This window comes from Oryzias latipes, chromosome 15 (genome assembly GCF_053564925.1).
Source record: "Oryzias latipes strain Hd-rR chromosome 15, Olatipes_Hd-rR_3.1".
Taxonomy (NCBI): domain Eukaryota; kingdom Metazoa; phylum Chordata; class Actinopteri; order Beloniformes; family Adrianichthyidae; genus Oryzias; species Oryzias latipes.
The window spans coordinates 24,497,962-24,520,475 of NC_136251.1; the positions used below are offsets into that span (position 1 = coordinate 24,497,962).

General features: G+C 40.3%; 2 protein-coding genes across 7 annotated transcripts in view; both read right to left on the reverse strand.

The window, feature by feature from the left end:
- marchf8 (membrane-associated ring finger (C3HC4) 8) overlaps window positions 1-6,355 on the reverse strand; it is a 75,277-nt gene extending 68,922 nt beyond the window's left edge. For 2 of the 4 annotated variants that reach the window (XM_011484453.4, XM_011484455.4), the window contains exon 1: window positions 6,152-6,355. The gene's annotated coding sequence lies outside the window, so the exon portion shown is untranslated. Of the gene's footprint in view, window positions 1-6,032 lie in introns of all 4 variants that reach the window. The other 2 variants (XM_078932036.1, XM_011484454.4) reach the window with 1 other exon arrangement.
- Window positions 6,356-11,451: 5,096 nt separating this feature from the next.
- Window positions 11,452-22,401, reverse strand: zfand4 (zinc finger, AN1-type domain 4). Of its 3 annotated transcripts, none has more exons than XR_013647840.1 (10): window positions 22,079-22,401; window positions 19,201-19,505; window positions 18,000-18,075; window positions 17,399-17,466; window positions 17,071-17,257; window positions 16,771-16,915; window positions 14,793-15,974; window positions 14,542-14,596; window positions 13,118-14,457; window positions 11,452-12,462 (listed from the first exon to the last, which is right to left on the reverse strand). XR_013647840.1 is itself a non-coding variant. In XM_004077375.5 (10 exons), the coding sequence occupies exons 2-10, from the start codon at window positions 19,382-19,384 to the stop codon at window positions 12,327-12,329; spliced, it is 2,151 nt and encodes a 716-aa protein (XP_004077423.1). In that variant the 5' UTR covers window positions 19,385-19,505; window positions 22,079-22,401; the 3' UTR covers window positions 11,452-12,326. The 3 variants fall into 3 exon arrangements, 2 of the variants coding, with proteins under 2 accessions (XP_004077423.1, XP_078788160.1); XM_004077375.5 differs by having other exon boundaries at window positions 13,118-13,235; XM_078932034.1 differs by lacking the exon at window positions 18,000-18,075 and having other exon boundaries at window positions 13,118-13,235; window positions 22,079-22,392.
- Between the last annotated feature and the right edge of the window lie 113 nt (window positions 22,402-22,514).

The following is a 22,514-nucleotide window of genomic DNA, read 5'->3' on the forward strand; positions in this document are numbered from 1 at the left end:
AAGTCATTAGTAACAAAACCAGACTCATTTTTCATAGCTAAACAATCATCTTTTTACAAGTTTATATTTAATTATATCATACTGCATCAAACAGATGTTCACAGCTCATGTGTGCACACGTGCGTTTAGTTTCAATTCAAACTGATGGAGTTTGCAACAAAATCTGTCGTTGCACAGCTCCTAGACGCTGATAAGAGCAAACATCATGAAGGAAATGACAACACAGACCTTCAGTCACAGCACTAAAGCTAGTATGAGCATAATTACATGCAACAATGCAAAAAAAAGGGTGAATTTGTGGTAATTGTGTGGATGTTACCTTGACATGCATGACCCCACTTAAACATAGTTACAGATTAATTACATCCTCCAGCTCTCAGAGATGGCATTGACCCACTACACTCACTTCAATGCACAACTTTTAACTTCGCTTCTTAACAGATAACAGATGATAATAGACTGAAACACACAACAGACTTTAATAACCTTTTCAGAGTAAAAAAGAAATTCTGTTTAGAAAACCATTTTTGGCATTGAAGAAATAAGCAAAACCCCACAAATACAGTAATTTATCATCTGAATAACATCATTCAATGGAAATTAAACTACCTCAAAGGGTGAAGTGGTTTTTAATTGACAAATTGTCACAATTGTCTATTTATTCAGATAAATAGTTATATTTATATTTATATTTTGTGAGTTTATTACAATTATTGTTTCAGGAAGTGACAAAATAATGAATAGGAAAAACCTGATTGATAACAATTACCAAACTAAGGAGTCAGAACATGTATGTGTGGAGTTTGCGTGTTCTCCCCGAGCATTTGTGGGTTTTCACCAAACACTTCAGCTCCCTCCCACTATTCAATAGCATGCTTAACAGGTTGATTGATGATTCTAAACTGTCCCTTAGGTGTGACTGTGTGTGGTCTGAGATGGACTGGAGAACTGTCCAGGGTGTACCCCGCCTTCGCCCAACAGTTGCTAGGCAGACTAGAGCGATGCCATGTCTCCGATCAAGAAGATGTGAGTATAGAAAAAGGATGAATGAATAGATAAAAGGTTTAAAGACCCACTGGAATCATCTTTTGACCGTTTGTGAAAGCACCAACAGTGGTCTTTTTATTATGATTATCTTCTCGCCACCAATAACTGAGCTGCTGCTAGCTTACAGCCCCAACCTAACATTATGGGTACAACAAAAATGGTGAGCACTATTGGAGCTATCCAGGCATATTTTTTGAGACAGATGCCTGCTCGGACGAGGAAAACAAAGACATACATGGATCTGGTGGATCTAATGGATGCATCAGAAAGGAGCGGAGTAGGGAGCTTGTGCCTTGCCGTTGTGGCTTCTACACAACAACTACAAGCTTTTTTCACAGGATTTTTAGTCTGCTCCTGATTCACAAAGAAATATAAAGAAAAAAAAGAGAAAGAGAAAGAAATATCACAAGAAAATGATAAAAACATGTTTTTCAGTGAAGTAATTATTCTTTGTTTTAAATAATAAGCATAAAGCAATGACAATTACAAGAATTTTTATTAGAAGTGTTCAGAATTAATCTAGTAAAACCAAGCAAAAAATGAAAAAAAGACCCAATTAAAAACAATGACTTGTTCTCCATCATCTACTGCAGGAAGCATCACATCACTCACTCCAAACGCACAACTGTTGTACTTGACTGCTGTAACAATGCTTGTGTGCCCTTGCCTTGGTCTGTTGCCTCCATCCGACAGATACCTTGAAAAGCCATGACGACATTATCAACAATAGCCCTTCAACCTGCAGCAGCACCATCACACATTCCAATCAGCTGAGCCAGCACCTCTCTGCTGATGCATAGCAGCTGTCCAGCACCCCCCCCCCCCCAAACACCACCAATTCATCCAGAACATTATAATTTCATTAACCCTTAGAAACACACAAACCTGCACACACAAACTATGTCAGCAGGAATAAACCAACTTCCAATCTGTACCAAAACAAAGAGCTCTGGCCCATCACTGCATGATTCATAGGTTTTATTTGAATTACATCTATAAGAATGATGGTTTAATGCACGGTGCACATGACATCACACACAGGAAGAACCCATTAGAGTGGATCAATACACTCGTTTCTAACATGTCTACAAGGAGAAATGGTACCAGAGAAGGTCGGGACAACTGAACATTTCTCTGTCTGTTGTGTTTGCGTTTTTATTACAGCACAGTTGCAGAAGAGAATTCTACTTGCATATAAAATAAGGCTCAAAATTGCAAACACATCTAAACTCTTGTCTTAACAAGAAATCATTGACATATCCGAAACTCCCTAAGAGGCACTGGAATCCAGGAAAGTTCACATCCTGAGGAAAAACAGTCAACTGGAAAAAAAAAGGGAGGCGCTTTGCAAGATGACTGACTTTCATGGCTGCTTCCACTTCCTCCCTTCAAGTTGAATGTCGTCTGCATTATTTTACAGATGATCAGGCAGAGTGAAAAGACACACAGATGTAGTGGGAGGCTGCAGGTGCACTTTTGAAATCAGATATAAATAAAAGACACCCAAGCGTAACAATACTCAGGAAAAATGATGCTGAATGGTTTTGGACGACATCAGACAGACGGGATTTTCCAAAAAAAACAAACAAACAATAAATATTCTATGCAATGTTGATGCAACATTATGTGTGGAAAATTAAGCAAAGAAAGAAGAGCATTTCCTGTGCTTATTGTGCTCCCATTACGACATGTGAGAATCAGAAGAGGAAAGGGAAGGAAAAAAAAGCTTTTTCCTTTGCAGAATGAGTTTTTATTATTAAAAGAGAAATAATGAGAAATGTGGAAATAATGGCTGGAAATTGTCTCATCTGTAGACGTTTGCTGCTTCTGCACCAAAACACCTTCTAAGGGAGAGGTCTGAATATTCTCAGTCAAGCTGGTGGTATTTTGTTCTTCAGAGAACCTAGAATTTACAGGTCTGCCTAGAAGAACTTTCATTTTGTTCTTCTTTCAATCAACCCAGAAATTTGAGAAGATACAAGACTATGTTTGGTTTTTTTTAAACAGAGCATCAAAAAATAAGAATAAAATCAGAAACTTTTCTTGAAACTGAACAGCAGTCCAGTAAAGTAAACATCTAGAAGAGGTTTCACTGCTCATTTGAAGCAGCAGTGAAACAGAAAGTGTTCTTTGTTGTGCTGCTGCATTTTCAATTTAAATAACTTTGGACAGGAACAGAGCTGTATCAGGAAATGATCGGCTGAATTTAAACTCACATACTGTGAGGACACTAAAGTTGTGCTTTGTTCATGCTGGGCAATCAAGGTGACTAAACTTAAAAGTCACAAGTGCCTAGTTTGATCTTTAGCAACAAAAAAAGACTTTTTGACAACAACGCAAATGAAAATGCAGCTTCTTTCTCACCAAAACAGCGTTTCAGAACTACCTGATACATTTTCTTTTGCTTATATTGAAGCTTAAAGTCTTTTGTTTAAGCAAAAGTTACGTGCCAAAGTGTTTAAACGTCGACTTGGATTTATGGCTTTACAGTTTTGTACACTAGTCAGTTCTTTCAATATCATCCAAGAAACCTTTCCTCAAGTTTGCTTTAGATTGAAAAACAATCTTCTTGTTTTGGCGTAATGCCTTCATCTTGAAGCACACGTTGTTCACCTTTTGGCATATCCCTTCGGCGCCCCTTCAGGTTGTTTGGCAGAGATTTTTAAGCCGCATACCTTTCCTGACCCAACCCCGTATTTATCTGGGCTGGGGACCGGCACAGGGGCTGCAGAGTTGGGCAGCAGAGCGAACGGTTTTGCCAAATGACCCACATTGGATGAAGCTCACAGACTGCCTCCAGTCACAAACATACAAGTCTACAGAATGGAAACAATTTAAAGGAATTTGCTGAATGAAAGGTTAGAAATAAAAATTATTTGTCTTTACTGGCCAAGTTTGATGGAAATCACTCAAGAACTGTGCAACTGACCCTGTCAAACTGATGAGTTTTCCATATTATACAATGCAGAGCGAAACAAATTGTCCTTTTAAAATGTATAGTTTCAAACAATGTCTGCCATTAAGTGACAGAAAGCCAGAGTGGGAGAATTTGCCTTTTTCTTATGGCACTGTCTCCATCCTGCAACCACTTTCCTCAGAGAAGACAAAAAAAGAAGAAGAAGAAAACTTCCTTTGTAGTGACAAAGTCTATTGAAACAGTTTGTCCTTTCGTCTTGATTGTCACAGCTTAAATAAATGGCTCCTTCCTCCTTCTAAGAATCCTAATTAAGGTTTAACATTCTCAATTTTTCCTGGCGTTTGGTTATGTCACATTGAGCGCTGGCTTACGGGTCTCCTAGGAGAGATTAAATCCTTTAGAAAAAGTGGATGAAGCTACTTTTCTGGAATAACTAGGAATAAGAAGATGTTATGACAGGAATCGAGTGAAAACCTGCAGATATGTTCAGTTTAAAATAATGTCGACTGTGCAGCTGGGGTTGCTTCTTTCATTTATTTATTTTTTGCCAAGTCATTTTTAATCAAACCCAATCTAACTTCATTGTCGTTTTGCTCTTCCTTTATGTAATTGTTCAAAGAGTCTTTAAAATTTTAACAAGCTAGTGATGGAAGAAAGTTATTTCTGGTAAAAAGTAAATAAAATAATGGCTCAGACAGCCATGGCCCAAAGAAAGCTTTAAAGTTCCACTCAAATCATCTTTTGATCCATGTGAAAAGCATTATCAATTGTCTTTTAATCATGATTATTCAATTTTTAGCCAAAATCAAAAAATGTATCATTTTCTACAGGACCTAGTTTCTGCAGAGCAGCAGAAAATTCATTAGATATTTTTCTCTGAGTTGTGGGCAGAACTGTTGGCACTGAGCAACCAAGCCGCCTTCCCCTCCCTGTTGCTGAGAGCTCTTTGTTTACAAGCTCTCCTGTTAGTTTACATCACCTCACACCCCATAGCTAACATTACTGGTGCAACAAAAATGGCGAGCAATATAGGAGCTATCCAGCTGTTCAGTTTAGAGTCAGATCCCAGCGCAGGAGAGGAAAACCAAGACGTACATGGATCTCTTTGTCTGCAAGTGGATACATCAGAATGGAGCGCAGCAGGGAGCTTGTGGCACGCCTACTCAGAATTACAATTTTAGGATTAATTTTCTTTATATATGTCCTCCATCATTAGAAAAATGCAACAAGGGCATGTTAAAAACACACAATAAAACTGATTTTTGTCTTAAACCAAAAGAGGATATAAACATGGCAGGACATGCTTGGATGATAAATAATGACATATTCTCTGAGTAAGACTTTTTACCTTCGAAAAATGGATCTAGAACTGTCAGAGTCGGTACCCTGAAAGGAGAAGTGAGCGCTTTTGCTCTTTTTATGTCTAAATAACACAAACCCAGGAAAATATGTTGCATAAAACAGGTGATAAGAAGAAAGCTGATCCTGCAGCCAATGAGAGGGCAGACTGTAATGCGAGAACCACTTGAACAATTAACTGATTACAGGCTCCTGCTTTGGAGAAATGTGTGCGTTATTGTGCGCGTTTTCCTCCTGCAGGTACTAAATAACAAAGCCACGACAGCAGCTGACAGCCCTTTTGTTTTGCGGTGCTGCTGAGAGGCAACACTGCAGCTATGCAGGGCGCAGTTAATGCTTCATTATAGCCCATAATAAGGCAACACCCAGGTGGGCTGTGCGCCTTCACGCATCTCAACACGCGCAAAAGAAAACGCAAAATCTTTTAGTGGCGAAAATGGAACAAAGCTGCTCCATCCGAGACGCCATCAAGTTGAGAGAAAGCCCGTAGAAAGGGACATTCGTGCGGCTTCCTTCAGCGCAGACACAGACACGTTTCGGTTTCGTTGTCTCCTCTTGTTACGACGGCTGTAAACTAACAAAGGGCGCACACAAACCCACGGAAAACCCACGGCAGACCCGCAACTCCCGAGCCAAACCCGAGGAGGAGAAAAGAAAGCTCCACGGATCGTTTCCGCAATGTCGCGCTCCACCGACCGAACCCTCCTACCTTCACGAGAACGGCGCTCTGACACCAGTCCCTGAGTCTTTCGCATCCCGAGCACCGACGCGCTCGTGCCTCCGTTTGAGTGAGGGGGGGGGGGGGGGGTCGAAAATGAAGAGACTCACCGATCTGCTCATCAACGGTTTATTTCATTGTCGCCAGCTGGGTTCCTGCGTCACTCACTACTTCCGCGTTAAAACGAGAAACGCAAAGATTTAAATGACAGGTGGCGCTCTATCCCAGCGGACTGAGGAGGAGGAGGAGAGACTCCCACAGCCAGCCGAGGAAGGTCATGACACCGTGGGGACGAGTGAAAGGAGGGAATAATCATGAGGGGGAGGAATATCATCGGTTTGTTAAAGAAGATGTAATGGCCAAAAGGAAGCTCCGTAGTCTTTCTTAGGTTTCTGCTTCGGTCGGAACGAGTACAGCACGCGCGTAATAATGGCGTAGCCACGTTTCCACCCAGCAGGACAAAATATTCACAGAAAAAAACCCACGCAGGTCAACCCCACCGGTCACCGGCCCACCGCTGATTGACACACGCTGCGGTCCAGCAACTGTTCTGACTCAACTCAGGGTCGTTACAATGACAAAAGCAAGAGAAAGTGAATTGACAGTTAAGACTTTCGGAGCATTTAAACACAAATAATGCTGTCAAAGTCTAAAACTCAGTTTTCCAAATGTTCTACATTTTATTTTCCTCTTAAACCATTTAAGAGGAAAATAAAATGTAGAACATTTTATCTCAGATGTAGAAAAAATATTCTCAAATTCCAAAGTACTACATGTTGCAGTTCCTACACAGACCACTAGGGGCAGGTTGCAGAAGTAAGCAGATCTCCACTGGCTTTTTTTTCTGAATCCACCTTTACTTCTAAACCAAACAAATTATGGGTTCAGAAGCTTTTTTTGTGTTTATTACACTTTAAAAGAAGCATAACAGCAACAGTAATTATCATTTAACAACTCATGTCTTTAGCAGGCAGGAGTTTCAGTAGCATGTGGAAGAACCATCCACGGAAGCTATTGAACTATAAAAGTTGTGCAGAATTTACTTGTGGCATCGTTTCAAAGTACCGCTAATCTCTGTTGCAACATTAACCCCCTAAACCGAGCGCTATTTACTTCAAACTTTATTGATTTGTATAGCGTCTTCCATTTGGGTTAAAAACACAAAGCGCTTAACATAAAAGCAGATAAAATAGTCATAAAATATGAAAATGATTTAAAACAGAAAACACAGGACAATCACACCCTCCACCCACCCAGTTCCCCTGGGACAAGTCTTTGAACAAGTCATAAAGATGATGCAGTCCTTTCTGTAACCTAAGTTTTGGGTTGGCTTTGGCTGATCCGGAGTCCCTCAAGGCTCTATGACAGGTTCTTCTGCTTTTTTCTCTTTTAACATATCACGTGTCAGTTTAGCAGGAATCTATCCTGTTTTCATGCTTCTGGTATGTTATTCAATACTGCTTCTTGTCCTCTCCTCCAAACAAATTCAGATCATCAGTCATATATTTTCATCTTACAGAAATAATATAATTATTGGAATCAGGAGGAATGGCACAAGTGTGACTCACAAATGGAATGTAAAAGTTCTTTTTTCAATCAATCACCCAACAGGCTCATTTGGTTCTTCTGGATAGAAGAACTTTAGAAATTTAAGTCCAGAATCAAATCAGTGTCTCGACAAGATGTTTTTTTTTACTCAGCAATATTTTCTAAAGTGAACAAACATTCATATTGATTATCATCATTATAATAAAGCACATGCAGTCAACTTTATATTTTGTGATGACTTTTTAAAGAAACGGAAAACCTCCCAACAAAAAGTCCAAATCCTTCAAGGAGCCCTTGTCAGATGAGACAAATTTTCTGTTGGAAAAGATTTACAAACAAAACAGAAATGTCTTTAGAACAGAACATTTAAAAATAATGTAGAGTTTAGAAAATATGAACTCAAAATTAAAAAGTTCAAAAGTTAAACATTCACATATATTCAAAAATCAAGGCTTTTTTTTATTTTCAAAAGGCTTATTTGTAAAACCAACTTTTTTGAAGAAAAAAAACTAACTCAACAAAATCAAACATTATTAAAGCAAAGAAAAAAGAAACAACTGCTTACGAGAAAAACAGATTTCCAGGAAGCATTGATGAATCAATAAAGTTATCATCATGGGGGCGTGGCTCGAGTCTCCAATAGGTGGAGTTGTGTTGGTGGAGTTGCGTCTCCAAAGCAAATTATTCCTGTGTGAGTCACAATACTAGTAAAACAAGCAAACTAAAAACAGCACCAGGACTTATCTAAAGTCAATATAAAGTCTTGTAATTATATTAAAACAGGAACCAGTTTGTTTGTTTGTTTATGGAATAGAACAGAATAAGAGGAAATTACCTTAGTATCATTGCTCTATTAAAAACGACTGGTAGATAATAAATAACACTAAAAGTTACCTTAAAACCATTAACAACAGCAATGATTACCGTCCCATTGTCTGTCAGGTGTTTTAGTTTAATAGCTGACAGGAAGAAAAATGTGCAAAAGCGCTTCATCCTGCAGAGAGGTGTTAAAGTCTCTGACGGAAGAAGCAGAGTAAAAAATATAGTAAACAAGATTTTATCTTAGAGTTATATTTCTAGAATAGAACCACATTTACAGCCATAAAGGTAAATTACTTATCATATTTGTTGCAGCAAACTATAAAAAAATAAAACTACAGATCTGTGTCAAACATTAAAAAGCTCCAGTTCATCAGTTCTGCTTCTCCTCAGCAGCAGAGCTCTTTACACAAGGAGCTGGGCGTCAGGAAAAGCCGACCTTCTCCTCTGTGGATTCAAAGCCTCAGCTCTGTGAAACCTGTCATTGTGTCTGGCCTTATTACGGATGCACAGTCCTCCACGCTGTCCTTGGGGTTGGACAACAGAGCCTCTGTGCTCAGTTGGGACGACCAGGGAACCTCAGACACGAGTCTACCAAACTGTCCTGCAGAGATCTCTGTGTCGGAGTGACACAGCAGCCTGCTGTTTCCTGCTGCATGGAAGGATTATGTGAGGATCTGAGAGAGGCACACAGCCGTCTTTGAAGAGAACGTCGCTCCATTAAATACTGCTTTTACAACAGCTGAAGCATGTGCTCAGCCTTGACCCTTGAGAACCCTTCAGGACAGAAACGCCTAATGAAACAGCCTTCAGACGGGACGGGGTGAACTGGATGTGGTTAGAGCAGAAGGCTGGCGTTTGAAGTCCTGTAATGAGAGGAGGAGAAGAGGTGAAAAACTAGGGCGAGTAAGATGTCAGGTGGATGTAATAGTTCATTTTCAGGTCAGAAGGTCTGTCAGGACCCCACCACCACCTCTTTTAATGTGTGTGTGTGTGTGTGTGTGAAACTACAAACCTATGCCTTTCTGCTTTCATTATCCCTCAGACTGGCTGTGCCGTCACTTTCTGAGTATTTTATGACTCACCACTCTTGTTCTCATCTCGTTGTGCAAGTTGTGAGTTTTTTTCATTTAGATTTGATAAATTAAAAAAACTGTTTTTTTTTTCATTCTTTTAGGAGAAGATCCCTGTACTTTCCGGCCCTGCTTTTGTTTCACCTTGTGACCAATACTCCAGAGTACAACGGTGCTGAAAATGAAACTGAACACTATTTTTGAAGGTTTCTCTCTTCACGCCCTGTTCTTAGTGCGAGAGGAAGACCTGGGACGTGTGGCGGAGCAAAGAGAGGCAGACTGTCTGAAGCTGAAACCAAAAGAAGAGAAAAAAAACATTTGGATGTAAAACACAAACGTTTCTAAAGGTTCCAACTGTTAACAAGTCTAAAAATGAACCACTGAGGAGAGAAAATTGAAATCCTGGGAAAAATGTTAGATTTGTTCTCAAATAAATATATCAATCCACGATAGTGGGAGTTTTGCTGATTTTTGATGTGATGGGAAAATTTACCGGAAAAACAAACTTCTTCCAGGGGGAAATGTTTTTTTTTTCCTTTTAATTTACCGTTTTTTCCAAAACTAATGATTTTTCTTTTTGATTTTACAGCCAAAGCAACTTCAACCTTCTGCTGCGTGTACAAATGTTTAAAATAGAACAAATGTTTGAGTCTGAATTACTTGGTGGTTAAACAAATAAAAGGATTCAGGATTCATGACTCAGCACAGCGCTATTCCAAAGGATCAAAGCCACAGCAGAGGAGGTTTAAATGACGCATAAGAGCAGCATCCAAAACAAAGGAAACGTGAAACCCTGCTGCTCCCTTTTTCATATTATCTTTCTGAGTAAAGAACACTGTATGTTGGTCCTCTGTGCACTCACCAGGGTGTTTTTTAAGCCCGTGTGTGAATTTATCACAGAGAAAGGAATATATTAGAATAAACAAAGAAAACTTATAAAGGAAGAGCAAAAAACTTCAACTCCTGACCTCAAAATAAAATCAAGTTTAAGATGTTTTTCTTTAAATAAGGTCGGGGAAAAATGTCCTATTCCAATAATAGGAAAAATACCTATTCCAATAAAAATGGTGTTTTTAACATGTTCTTGAAGCATTTTTCTCATGATATATATCTTAAATAAGAAAATTAAGATTCAAATTGCATTACTGAGTGTTTTTTTTTAAATTCTAATCATTGTGAATTACGACCACAAGCTCCCTGCTCCGATCCATTCCGATGAATTTACTTGCAGACAAATAGATCCATCTATGACTTAACTGGCATCTGGCTCAAAACCAACAGCTGGAGAGCTCCGATATTAGTCGCCATTTTTTATGCACCGGTTATGTCAGGTTGGGGGTGTGAGGAGCTGTAAGCTTGTGTGAAGGAAGGGATGACGGGAAATGAGGGCAGGCTCACTTCCAGCCAACAGTCCCGCCCACCACTTAGAAGGGAATTTTTGATGAACTCCTGCCACTCGGTAAAAACTATGTTCTAGAAAAAGGACAAGTTTTTGGCGTTGGCTAAAAACGGCAAGATCATGAATAGAAAGAGCACTGGGAACGTTTTCTAGAACCAAAAGGATTGGAGTGGGACTTAAGTAAGATAAAGACCCATACCTACAAAGAAAGACCTAAAAAGATGCTTTTCCTCCATTTTTTCTTCAGAATTAGATAAGTGGGAGTTTGAACTTGTTGAGCACTGCGGCGAGTTCAAAGATACCTGCCTCTGGTTGCTAAGGAACTGGCCTAGGGTCTGAGTCAGAGGAGACGTCGCATGTTTAAGTACTGAGAGATATCAGGCAGAAATTCTTCATTTACAGAGGCTGTACTAGAACCTGTGACAGAAGTGAAACGTCAAGAACAGATTAAAAATAAACAAACAAAAAAAAAGGAACAAAGATCGATGAGTTTAAAAAATCCATAATGGAGCTTAACATAAAATGATGCACTGTAACTTCAGAAGGCATGGCCGTGGGATTGACCACAGAATCTATAGAAAGAAAGTTTAATAGATCATATCCCAGTAGATATTTCACCAGCATTTAAAGATTTTGCAACAGCTTAACCAGAAGAAAAAGAAAAAAAAGGATTACAAAAAGATTAATATGGCAACCACCTCACTGTAAACACATCATAAATACCATATCCTAGCCCCGCCTCCCAGCCCTAATACAATTTAGTTTATTATGCAGACATAAAACTAACATTCACACGTACACACGTTGCATACTTACCATTTGAAAACCAGCCATGAATCTAAACAAGTAACATTCATTAATAAATATTAAGTACCTCATCAATAAGTGGATTAACTTTTTCTTCTATAAAGAAAAACATATTAGAGATGTTGTATGTGCCCGGGTAAGAAAAGACGAGATGTGCAGAATATTTAAAAAAAAAAATCTGGATTCGACGGAACACTTCTTCAAACAAACACGGGGATGTACACAGCTGCTCCGAGCGACAAGTAAATGTATAAATATAGTTCTAAAGTGCATCTGTTAAAGACTTGTCAGAGAAGGTCAATAGCGGTCCTAAAAAACGTGCAACAGATATATTTAGTAAAAACTACCTACATGCATGCAGTTCTTTTTCTGTAACAAAAGAAAAGAAGCAAAGTAACAGACAGAAAGGGGGGAGGAACCATTTTTTCACATTTTCTAAAAGGTGATAGACAGTTCTGTGCCACCAGAGTCCACTTGGCTAAAACAGCATGTTTACTCAAAGTTGAAGTGAGCTTGGCTGATTTTTTTTTTTATTTTTATAAAAAGCACACAGTGGTGGTTTAAGGTTCTGCTCTTCTTTTGCTCCACAGTCGGCTGAACTGGTCCCCTCTCCTGGTCCGGCGTGGGGCTTGCAGGGGTTTAGATTTTGGGCAGCTTTGGAGCGCTGATGAGAGGGTTGGTTTCATGCAGAAATCGCCGTCCGGCACTCTTGTAGTCAAACGTGCAGTCGTGCGTCTCTGCGTAGCGGTGAGTGGCACAAAAATTGTGGCCACATCTAAAAAAAACAATAAAAAATAAAAATAAAGATTTTTTTAAACATATTTCTCCTGCACTGCAGCTTTTTTTTTTTACACTTTTCTTTATTTTTACTTAATGCCATTTTTCATTCCTTCAAACTAAATAAGATGAGAGAGCGAGCGAGATAGAGCGATAGATCGATAAATATTTGTCATTGTCACACGTACAATGATGGATCCTGGTCAATTCATAACTACTAAACAGAAATAATAATTTATAAAACTACATAAAAAGTGGTTCAATATGTGTAAAAATGGTTAAAAACCAGAAAAATAATAATGATGATAAAAAGAGTTAAAAGGCAGCATTATAGCCTTTATGTGTAGTTCATTAAATTCAAGAACGTCAAAGCTCAGTGAGTTAAAGAACTGAAGCACTATTAAACTTCTAAGTGGTCAAGATGAGAGACTAAACCCTATTGACATCCTGAAGGAGGAATGTCATGAGGGACTGCGATCAAACTAAGAGCTTGTTGCAGATTCGTCCCTACAAACAGCTTCACTTGGTGACACTTAACGCACACACAATGAGCCCGGAAAGAAGCACTTCTTGAAAATAAAAACACTCCATTCAAGTACCATAGCAGGTTTGGAGGGAAGAAAAGCTCTAAAATGTAGAAGAGATGCTTGTACCTGCACTCGTAGCTGGTGGCCAGCCCAGTCTTCTTCCCACAAAAGAAGCAATGCTTTGAGCTCTTCTTCTTTGTGCCTGTTGGTGCTTTGACTGGAGGTAGGTGGTACATTGGAGTGCCTGAAAGCAGAAGAAATGCCATTGCCTCCACGCGGGGAAGACTGAGACGGCACGCTGGGCAGCCAAAAGACATGAAACGGCGAAATCTTTGTTTCCCCTTTGCTCTTCAAAATATACGACTATCCAAGAGTTCCTGGGGTCAGAAACGACTTTACAGGAGATAATGGGAGCATACGACTCTTTTTGTGTCTTTAACATGCTGTAAATGAAGTTGGGTTCCTCCGCACGAAAGGCAAGTCTCTACAATTTCTGCTGAACAGCAGGAGGAAAACCCGTTTTTAAAAACCAGTTTTCTGATTCACCCACTTCAGATTTGATCACTTGTAAATGAAACATCGGATTCATTCATAAGTTCATTGTAACCCTTGTGCTATCTTAGATGACCCCACCCTTACATTGACGTGTTATTCCTACTATGACAAAGGTGGATGAAGGTGGAAAGATTTCATGTAATCCATGGACACCAGTGAAGATCACAAATCATTGAAGACAAAAGGTTCAGCGCACTGTCTAGTGGGTCTAGATGACCCAACTCCCAACGTTAAAGTGCCTAGGATAGCACAAGGGATAAACAATCAAATGGAGGTGCTGCTCAAACAACCCAACTTGCGTCTTTCTGCACGGGGTTAAAAGCTGAGCTTAGTCCCGGGTATTTGTGCAGTGGGGGATTGGTATAAGACGATCAAGTCTGCTAAAGCGTGTCGCTCCTGCGCAGTTCCTGAGCTGATTACTTGGAGCTCACAATCTGAGCTGAGGTGGCACTGAGGCGTTGCAAATACTCACAGATGCTCATCACTGCATCTCATTCTGAAGATTTCCGATGATCTCAAACTGACAACTCTCTTAATCAGAGGCAGATCTAGCTGTAGAAACTCGACCTCCAGCAGACACGATGTGCAGGTGAACGACGTATTCCATCCAGTCTGTGCTGACATTTTTGTGGAAACCACACACCCTTTGTGTTGCATTTTATTTGCCAGAAAATGTTGATTTTCAGGCAAGATTCTTTTTATAAAGATAATAACAGAGATTGCCATGTGTGTTTCTTCTTATCCTAACCTCAGTCTTGATTCTCATATTTATGTATAAACCCATTTATATTTTCTCTGCTTATTGTCTGTGTTCTTCTGTTAGGAGGAGCAGATGTTTTGATGTTCTACTTTCGCAGGGGTTGAGATAATAAACGTCTCTCCACAGATACCATATTTCAAGGCTCATACAGCTTTAAAAAAACACAAGAAAGCACCTTAAAGAAGTCAGTTTCATTCAGAACAACAAAACAATCCGTGACTGAGCTCAAGTTTACCTAACGCTCCCGCTGCAGCCACGACTCCTCCAGCGGACGCGAGACAGTTGTTGGTCTGGAAAAAGCAATAAGAAATAATGAGGAGATGCAGCACTGCTCCACTTTTCAAACTACCACAGGAAAAAAAAATGATGCAAAATGGGTCACAGCCATCGAATTGGCTGCCTGAAGAGGTCCACGCACATTCACATGTAGGAGACGCTGCTGTTCATGTACAACAATGTGAGTTTGAGTCTTCATTCGGCTCTCACCATATAGGAGGCTGCTGATCGGAGCACTGGTGACATTTGTCGGATGACTTCGTCCTGATAGAAACTGTTGGCAGGTATGGGGGACAGCCTGGAACCAAGGCCGCCAGTGGCTGGGGGCAGAGTCAGTGCAAGTCCCAGGCTCCTCCCCGGCCGGTCCCTGCTCTTGTTGACTGGTGCTGTGGTGGAGAGGGAAGCAAAGAGCTCCGGGTTGTTCAAAGGCTCCAGCGGCTCTTTGCAGACCTGGTTGGCCATCTTGGCGAGGCCCCGTGCTTCCCTCTTAGAGAGGAGCTCTGCTCTCCTGCCTGGAGACTCGACCTGAACACAGCGCAGGCGGGGGGAACAACTCGACAAGGTGGGTGGGGGGCGGGGGGACTGTGCTTGTAGGTTAGACTGTAAACAGGGTGTGGAATCAAAAGGCTCAGACAGCAATCTGGTTGAAGTTGACGGTGAAGTGGAGGCAGCTGATGAAGAGGGAGGACTGATATGCAGTGATGTGCCAAGCCGTCTCTCGTCAGCTCTCGTGGGGAGGGGGTCACTCGCGTCTATTGTCCAGGTGGTGAGTGGGGAGGGGGAGTGCGGCAGCTGGTACTGAGTTTCAACATCCAGGGGTTCAAGACCTCCGTCTGGCTGGATGGACACATCCAACCTTAGAGGATCCGACACAAACGGAGCAGCAGCTTCCGTTTGCGCCACCAGACCAACCGGTTCTTCTAGTAAACCCAAACCCATCATCTCCCCAGAAGGCTCCACCGGGTCAAACGGGGCTTTCGGCGGCCCCCTGGTACACAATGGTGGGAGCTGAGGAAAAATACAGTCTCTCATCAACCTGTTGCTGCCAATGTCCAACCGCGACACTTTGGGAGGGGGGAGGATCTTTGCGAACGGTGGGTGCATCTCCCATGGTTTCTCCTCTTGAAGCATGTAACACGTGGGCGACGGGAAAGCAGGAGGAGACCGCGTGGGGACTGTTACGTGAGAGGAGGTGGAAGGAGTTTGGGGCGGAGAGGCATCTGTAAATTCGTGGTCTACAATGGGGGGCAGTAGGCCATTTTTCTGTCGAGCCGGGTTGATCTGAGGGAGCGGGCGAAACAGACGGTGGTGGTTCCGCGTACTGGAGGGACCGAGAGCGCCCCCGCAGGGATGTGGAGAAACTGCAGCCCGTGGCTTCACCTTTGCTTGTTTCTGAAATGAAGCAAAGAAGACAGAAGAGGTAATCGAACGATTGAATTACCAATCGGCCGCTGTTGTACTCAAATGTTCAGAGTATTTTAATCAAAATTAGTCTCTGAATTACATCAGCTGTTGAAAATGACAGACAGTTTTCATTTAAAATTGAACAGAAAGGTTTTAAGGATTTTTAGCTTTGAAAGTTTTGGTTTTAAACAAATATTCTTGTGATTCCCCTTGAAATAAATCCTTTGAACATTGTCGTCTAGCGGAGCTTCGTCTACTTTTTTTTTTTTTTTTAGACACTTCACATTGTCTTGACTTTATGCTGGTTTTGTTTTTGGATTCCTACTTTTTAATTTTCTCTCAACATTTTTGATCTTTACAATAAAACATAAAAACGGTTTGATTTCAATTTCTATGATTTCTGCAGTAAAAAAGATGACAAATTCTACTACTAAGAACGGGACAGTTTCAAGTTTATTGTGGACTCTCTGTAGAAGAAAGAAGCCGCTGGAATTGTACTAAAAAATGGATATCAAGCAAAAAAAACTGTTTTAAAGATAAATTATTAGAGCAAATTGTAAAGTAGGGAAGGTGAAAAACGATAAAGTCTTTGCAGGTTCAAAGTACACCCACATTGTTGCGGTCTATCAGCAAAACATGTATTGCTAAACGGGATGAACATTAAACGAGCACAGAAAAAAAGCCAACTGGACTAAACTTCTGTTTTTTTTTAGTGATGAATCATAGGTGCAGGTGTCATTCTATGCAGATGGCAAACTTTATTGGGGTTTCTCATTCTTCTTACCTTCTTGTTGATGTTCATACTCTCCATTTTGGCTTTGAGAAGCTTCATTTTAGTCATGGTGATGGAGTTCTCAAGGCTCTGCTGTGCAGCTGCAGAACCCTCTCGGTCCTCCTCCTCTGCATACAAATTGTACACCGAACCACCACTGGGAAGCACAACAAGCAAATAAATGGATTCTTTTAATAATTCAATATTTTGCAACAATGCAGCAGCTCATCAACTGGAACAATCAAATATTTTCTGGTTAGGTTTGTGTCTCTTCTTGGTCCAAATGCATAAATAAAAAGGGGGAAAAAAGACCTTAATGATTCAGACAGAGGAGTCAAGGATCCGTCTCCTCTGTCGGCGACTCTGAAGAAGTTCAGCTGATCGCCCTCGCGGTACACCACAAATGTAACCTGCTTGTTTGGCAGGTTCTTGTCCCAACCTTCATCTTTTGTGTTTTCCATTAAGTCAGCGACTTCTTTGATTGGGTCTTCCATGGTTACTGACAAAAGAGAGCAAGAAAACTGAGGTTAAAAACAGAAACAGAGCCTCCCATGTTGACTGAACTTAGATTAAGACTTTATTTTTATTAAAAGAAAAAAAAAAATCTTGTATCCAGCTAAAAGTCTTAGCCGTTTCTCACCCCTTCTGGTGTTGATTGGTCCTCCTCTCATAGCCAACACCAACTTTAAAGTGCAGCCCTCTGCAATGCTGCAAACATAAAACCAAATGTTGTTTGCGATAGCAAGAAAAAAATAAAGCACTTCTGAAACACAGCCTCTAATCTGAAGTAAGCACCACTTCCCTGGCAGGATGAGCTCCAGATAAACCTAAGTGCAAAACTTTAAATTGCACTGAAATAGCTGTTGCACGTGAGCAGACGCCTTCATCGCCTCCCCCCCCTTAATGCTTCTAAAACTTCAAAAACATGCTCCAGTGTGATAGAAGAGCCTGGCACGCAAGCTGCTGTTCATGTGGAAAATTAAATGACAAGCATTCATGACAATACTAGCATCTGCAGCCTGCAGAGCACTAGAGGGCCACTTCTGCCTCCTCAAAACGACAAGTGTGGAAGAGCGAGCCCTCCGACTACGTACAGCATGCCAACGCACAGTTTCTGGCGCGTGATACTGTAACTGTCTCTACTCCTGTGACAAATCTAAACGTAGGATGTTTTAAACATACTCCTCTCACTTATTGTGAGTTTCTTCAAGGACAAAGTGTATTTGGAAGAATAGATTTACCCATAATCATGCAGACAATGTTCATCATCCAGCTCTACATTATTCCAGATAAGATGCTGTTGGGCAACAGGGATACCTTTGTAGTCAGAGAGAGGGTGGGAGAGAAAATCATCAAAGTTTCATTGACTCGCTTTGTTAGGCTGAAAAACAGGAAGGTGAACTACAGGAATCTACATACAAACGTCAATGACTCGTGCCTGCCCCCTGGAGATAAAAGTGTGTTACAACAGCTGAAATCATGCACAAAACAAACACTAAGTGGGAAAGAAAGTCACACGCCCTCCACATTTTTCTACAACCCGCCTCGCTAAAATAAAACATTAGGCTGGGGAACTGATTATTGTTCATAATGGGAAATAACTTTAAAGATGCATGTTTTAAAATTAAAATGAAGACTTCACTATTGTAGACTGTATTGGGAAACCTTTGCAGACTAGAGTGTTTATTATGAAAGACAACTGAATTTTAGGGACAAATTCACTGCCATCAAAGTAACATCTGAAATGACTTTTGTCCATCCAGTAGCTGGTAGGCTAGAACTTTAGCCTTTGAACATAAAAATGACTTTGATATTTGTTCATTTTACGAGAACATCAGGCAAAAAGTGGTTTCAAAACAAATCTTAAGTAGAGATGAAAGCCTGAAAGAACAGAAAGACCCTCTATTGCTGCTGCCAAGGACCAGCTTGAGTACAAGAGGTCAAGCAGCTTTTTGTGACTGCAATCAGCCAAATTAACGGACCCTGAGCTAGAGGGAAGCGATGATGTTAATGTGTCCTTTTATTGCGGATTTGTATACTCTGCTGCAAACACACAGGCTTTACTATCAACAACAGCAGGGGGAAAAATGATGGCTGGTTATTTTCACAAACAACAATCAAAACGATCACATAAAGAAATAAAAAACACTCAAAAATGACCCACTTCTTTGAATGCCTTGTATACATTTTTAATACTAACCCAGTTGCAAAAAAATAAATAAAAAAATGATGATAAAAAATTGCTTTACGTCTGATTAGCAGTTTCAATTTAACACAACATAATTCCAGTAAGCATGAAGTTGTTAGTTAAAAGTGGTTTGAACATCTCTGCCAGATCTGGTCTGCACAATCAGATTACATCAAACTCAGTGCAATACAAAAGCGGATGCATCAACAGAGAAAGAAGAACATGCAACCAGTAAATCAGAAAGCTCATAATACCTTCCAGCCTCTGGATCTTCGCTTTGACTGAAAACACAGCCTCAAAGGGCAACACACGCAGCTCAAAACAAGTCCCCGTCAGGGTCTCGATGAAGAGCTCCATAGTGTCATAGAATGGGAGCTTATACTGAAAAGCCCCCACACTGTCATCATTAAAGAAGGGAGGCTCCTTTCTGTCGGTCATCTCAGCCGGATGGGGATAAAGACTAGGAAAATGGGGAAACAGAGGAGCTGGACCACGACGATGGAGAGAGGGATTGCCCGCTGGCTTCACTGCTGTCACACATCATGTAAGACGACCTCATCTGCAATGAGAGAGGAAAAAAAACAAAGTTCACCATCAAAGCTGAAAAAGGATGCAGCGGCACACACTGATTACCCATCCATCATTTATTCACAAAACTATTGATGCATTGTTAAAAGTTGACAAGCAGCGGTTTTAAATCACTGACAACAGCCAAAACCAGACAATGTGATGAAAAAGTCCTCTGTTAGACAACCAAATCATGTCATCAGTGGTGAAAGAGGCAGGAAACCGATAGCTCCACTAGAGTCACATTAGGTGTCCAGTGGCCGACCGCAGACCTTTTGACAGATCAGCTTGCAATCCGCTGCACTAAAGAATGTCTTAAAAACACAGCATTTCCAGAAATAAAAGAACTCTTATTTCGAAGAGTTGAAAGCTAAAATTTGTTTTAATTGAGTTTAATAACCCAGTGCCAAATAAATGATACAAAAACTGTAATAAAAGCATAAAACTGCAATATGAGCATTTACTCTGATGGAATTTCCCATTTCTATTTTCTGCTATTCCTATTTGTATGTATTTCCATCATAAAACTCTGATTTTATTTTTTTTAAACTTGTCCTGAAGACCTGATGTGTTGGACATATTTTACTGTTACAACTTGTGGTTATGAATCTTCTGACACACGAGGTGTATATTTGAATAAACCCCTTTTGTAGTTTAGACTTAGCTTTATTTATATTAATTATATTTGCAAACATTTTTTGTTGGACCGGACGGAAAAAGAGAAAGGGATGTTGGGGGGGTAGGGGAATAATTATAGAAGGGAAGGGTAAATCCAGCATAAATCATAAAGCAACAAGTTGTTGGAAGTTTATAATCATTGCTGTCGTGTATAATAAATCTGTCCACACACGCTCAAATGTTATAAACATACCTGTTGGCTCCAAAAATCTTCACATACAAACATGTCAACATGGATATAATATTTATTTGTTTTATTTATTCGTTTATTTAACAGGGACAATGCACATTAAAAGCATGGCTGCAATGCGCTAGAATTAGCCCAAAGGCTATTTTTCATCTGTAGTCCCCGGACAGGTGTACAACTAATGTTCACATATGCATACTTATGCATTTAGACTAATTTGGGTGGGTGGCTGCTATAGGCACCCACCCAGCCCACGGGAGGTCCAAGGGGGAGCAAGGCAGGAGCCGCCCACACCTACCCAGGAGGAGGACACCCAAGAGAAGTGGGAGTGTTGTAAACATGTAAGCATGTGTGAAACAGCCCCCCCCCCCAGGACAGGGCCAACCAGCCTGCTTACCTGTCCCCCAGCAGGGACTTGAACCAGGTGCCTTTTTGCTGTGAGACAAGAGTGCTAACCACTGCGCCACTGTGTTGATTTATTATTATTTCTAATGGCAACAGCATGATATTGTAGGAGAAATGAGAGCTTTGGTGAACCTGTGGTGGATTCTTATCTGACAAACTGTTGTGGAACTGTAACCCATTAGGGGCCCTAACATTTTATTTTACAAAACCATGCATGTTTGTAATGCCGACATGACAATTTATGAGTACTACGTTGGTGTAGAAAAGCTGTTCTTAAATAAAGATTATTGTATAATAGTTTTGTTTAGTGTCCAACCTTGGACAAAAAGCAAAAACTGGATCATCATCACTACTTTACATGTGGAAAAATAAATTTGCAAAGAAAACAGACCATTTTGATGTATGAATTTCAATGTTACTAAAACATACAATATTACGTCCAATGCATCATAATCATGTATATAGACCAACAGAAAGTGCATAGCTAAGCAAACCTAGTTCTGTAGAAAAGTTACACAAAACTTAGGACAAATTCTCCTGAGAGCCACTGAAAAAAGTGTATTTTTACACAGGAGATGGTATTATTTGGAGCAGGGTTATTACAGAATATGGGATTACATGATCAATCAAGATTACATTTTTTTATTTTTGTTTTACTATAATTCTAGTATGAGCATTTAAATGCTTAAAATACTCGGCTTTAAATCAACCTAATGGGCTGCTGTTTTTAAGGTACTAAAAAGAGACTTTTCAAGTTTTGTCATGACCTTCAGTTAAAAAACAAAAACAGCACATAAGAATGAAAAAGCATCCAATTGTACATATTAGGCCACACCCCCTTGACACTTTTATTTCTATAAAAATGAACTAGATTTTGTGATATTTAGAAGAATACTTGGATTTTTTTTATAAAGACATTGTAATGGCTAGATTCATACAGCCCATCCTTCATGCTCAGTAACTAACTATCTGGCTCATTGTTGTCGCTATGATGCGGCCTGTGTGGTAGTCTTCACTCAAGTTAATATTTTCAACGTGAATATTATCCATACATATATTTCCGTCAATAAATATCTATTTAAACCCGTTTTTAAAAAGAAGGCCCAAACTAGCTAACATGATGATTCGGCTTGTTAGCTAGCTATTTAACAACGGATGGGGTTTTAAATGCATTTCAGCGCCTATCCGTCTAAAAGTCATTCAACGGGCTGGCGCCACACAACTACTTCTAACACGATTACAGGATTTATCCACTTTGAGATTTTTGTTATCCAAAACAAAAACACACCGCTTACCAGTATCTTCTTCCATTTTGCTGCAGGGACTCCCTTTTGGTAGCTTTCGTTGCCATGTTAGCTGAGTACTCAAACAATGGCTTCCTTTTTCAGGCTGCTAGGCTAGTATATCCAGCAGGGACTTGTGTTTTTTTCCGCGTTTCTCCGGAGCCATCGATGATCAAATTCAAAACAGAACAGCCTTCAATTTAGCTAAAAGAAATCCACGCGGGACAAACATAACTGTTGACCGCTGGCGGACGCCGTGACCCTTAGTTAGCAACATTATCATACCTGTCAAAACCGTCTGAACGCTTTCATGACCTAGTTTGATTGATTTACGTGACAACCAATAGGCGACGAGTACAGGGGACAAGTGGGCGGGGCAAAAGGGTGTTTTTCCAATATTGTGGGGGGAAAAGTACTTAAAGAAAACACAAAATACACCTGAAATAAA

Bases quoted from the DNA above. Each gene is read 5' to 3' on its own strand.
- zfand4 (XM_004077375.5), bottom strand. From the start codon at position 19,384: ATGACCGACAGAAAGGAGCCTCCCTTCTTTAATGATGACAGTGTGGGG. The intron at 17,467-17,999 runs GTAAATCTATTC...TTATGTTTGCAG, and splicing joins CATTGTCTGCATGATTATGG to CATTGCAGAGGGCTGCACTT. The intron at 17,258-17,398 runs GTGAGAAACGGC...CTCTTTTGTCAG, and splicing joins ACCAATCAACACCAGAAGGG to TAACCATGGAAGACCCAATC.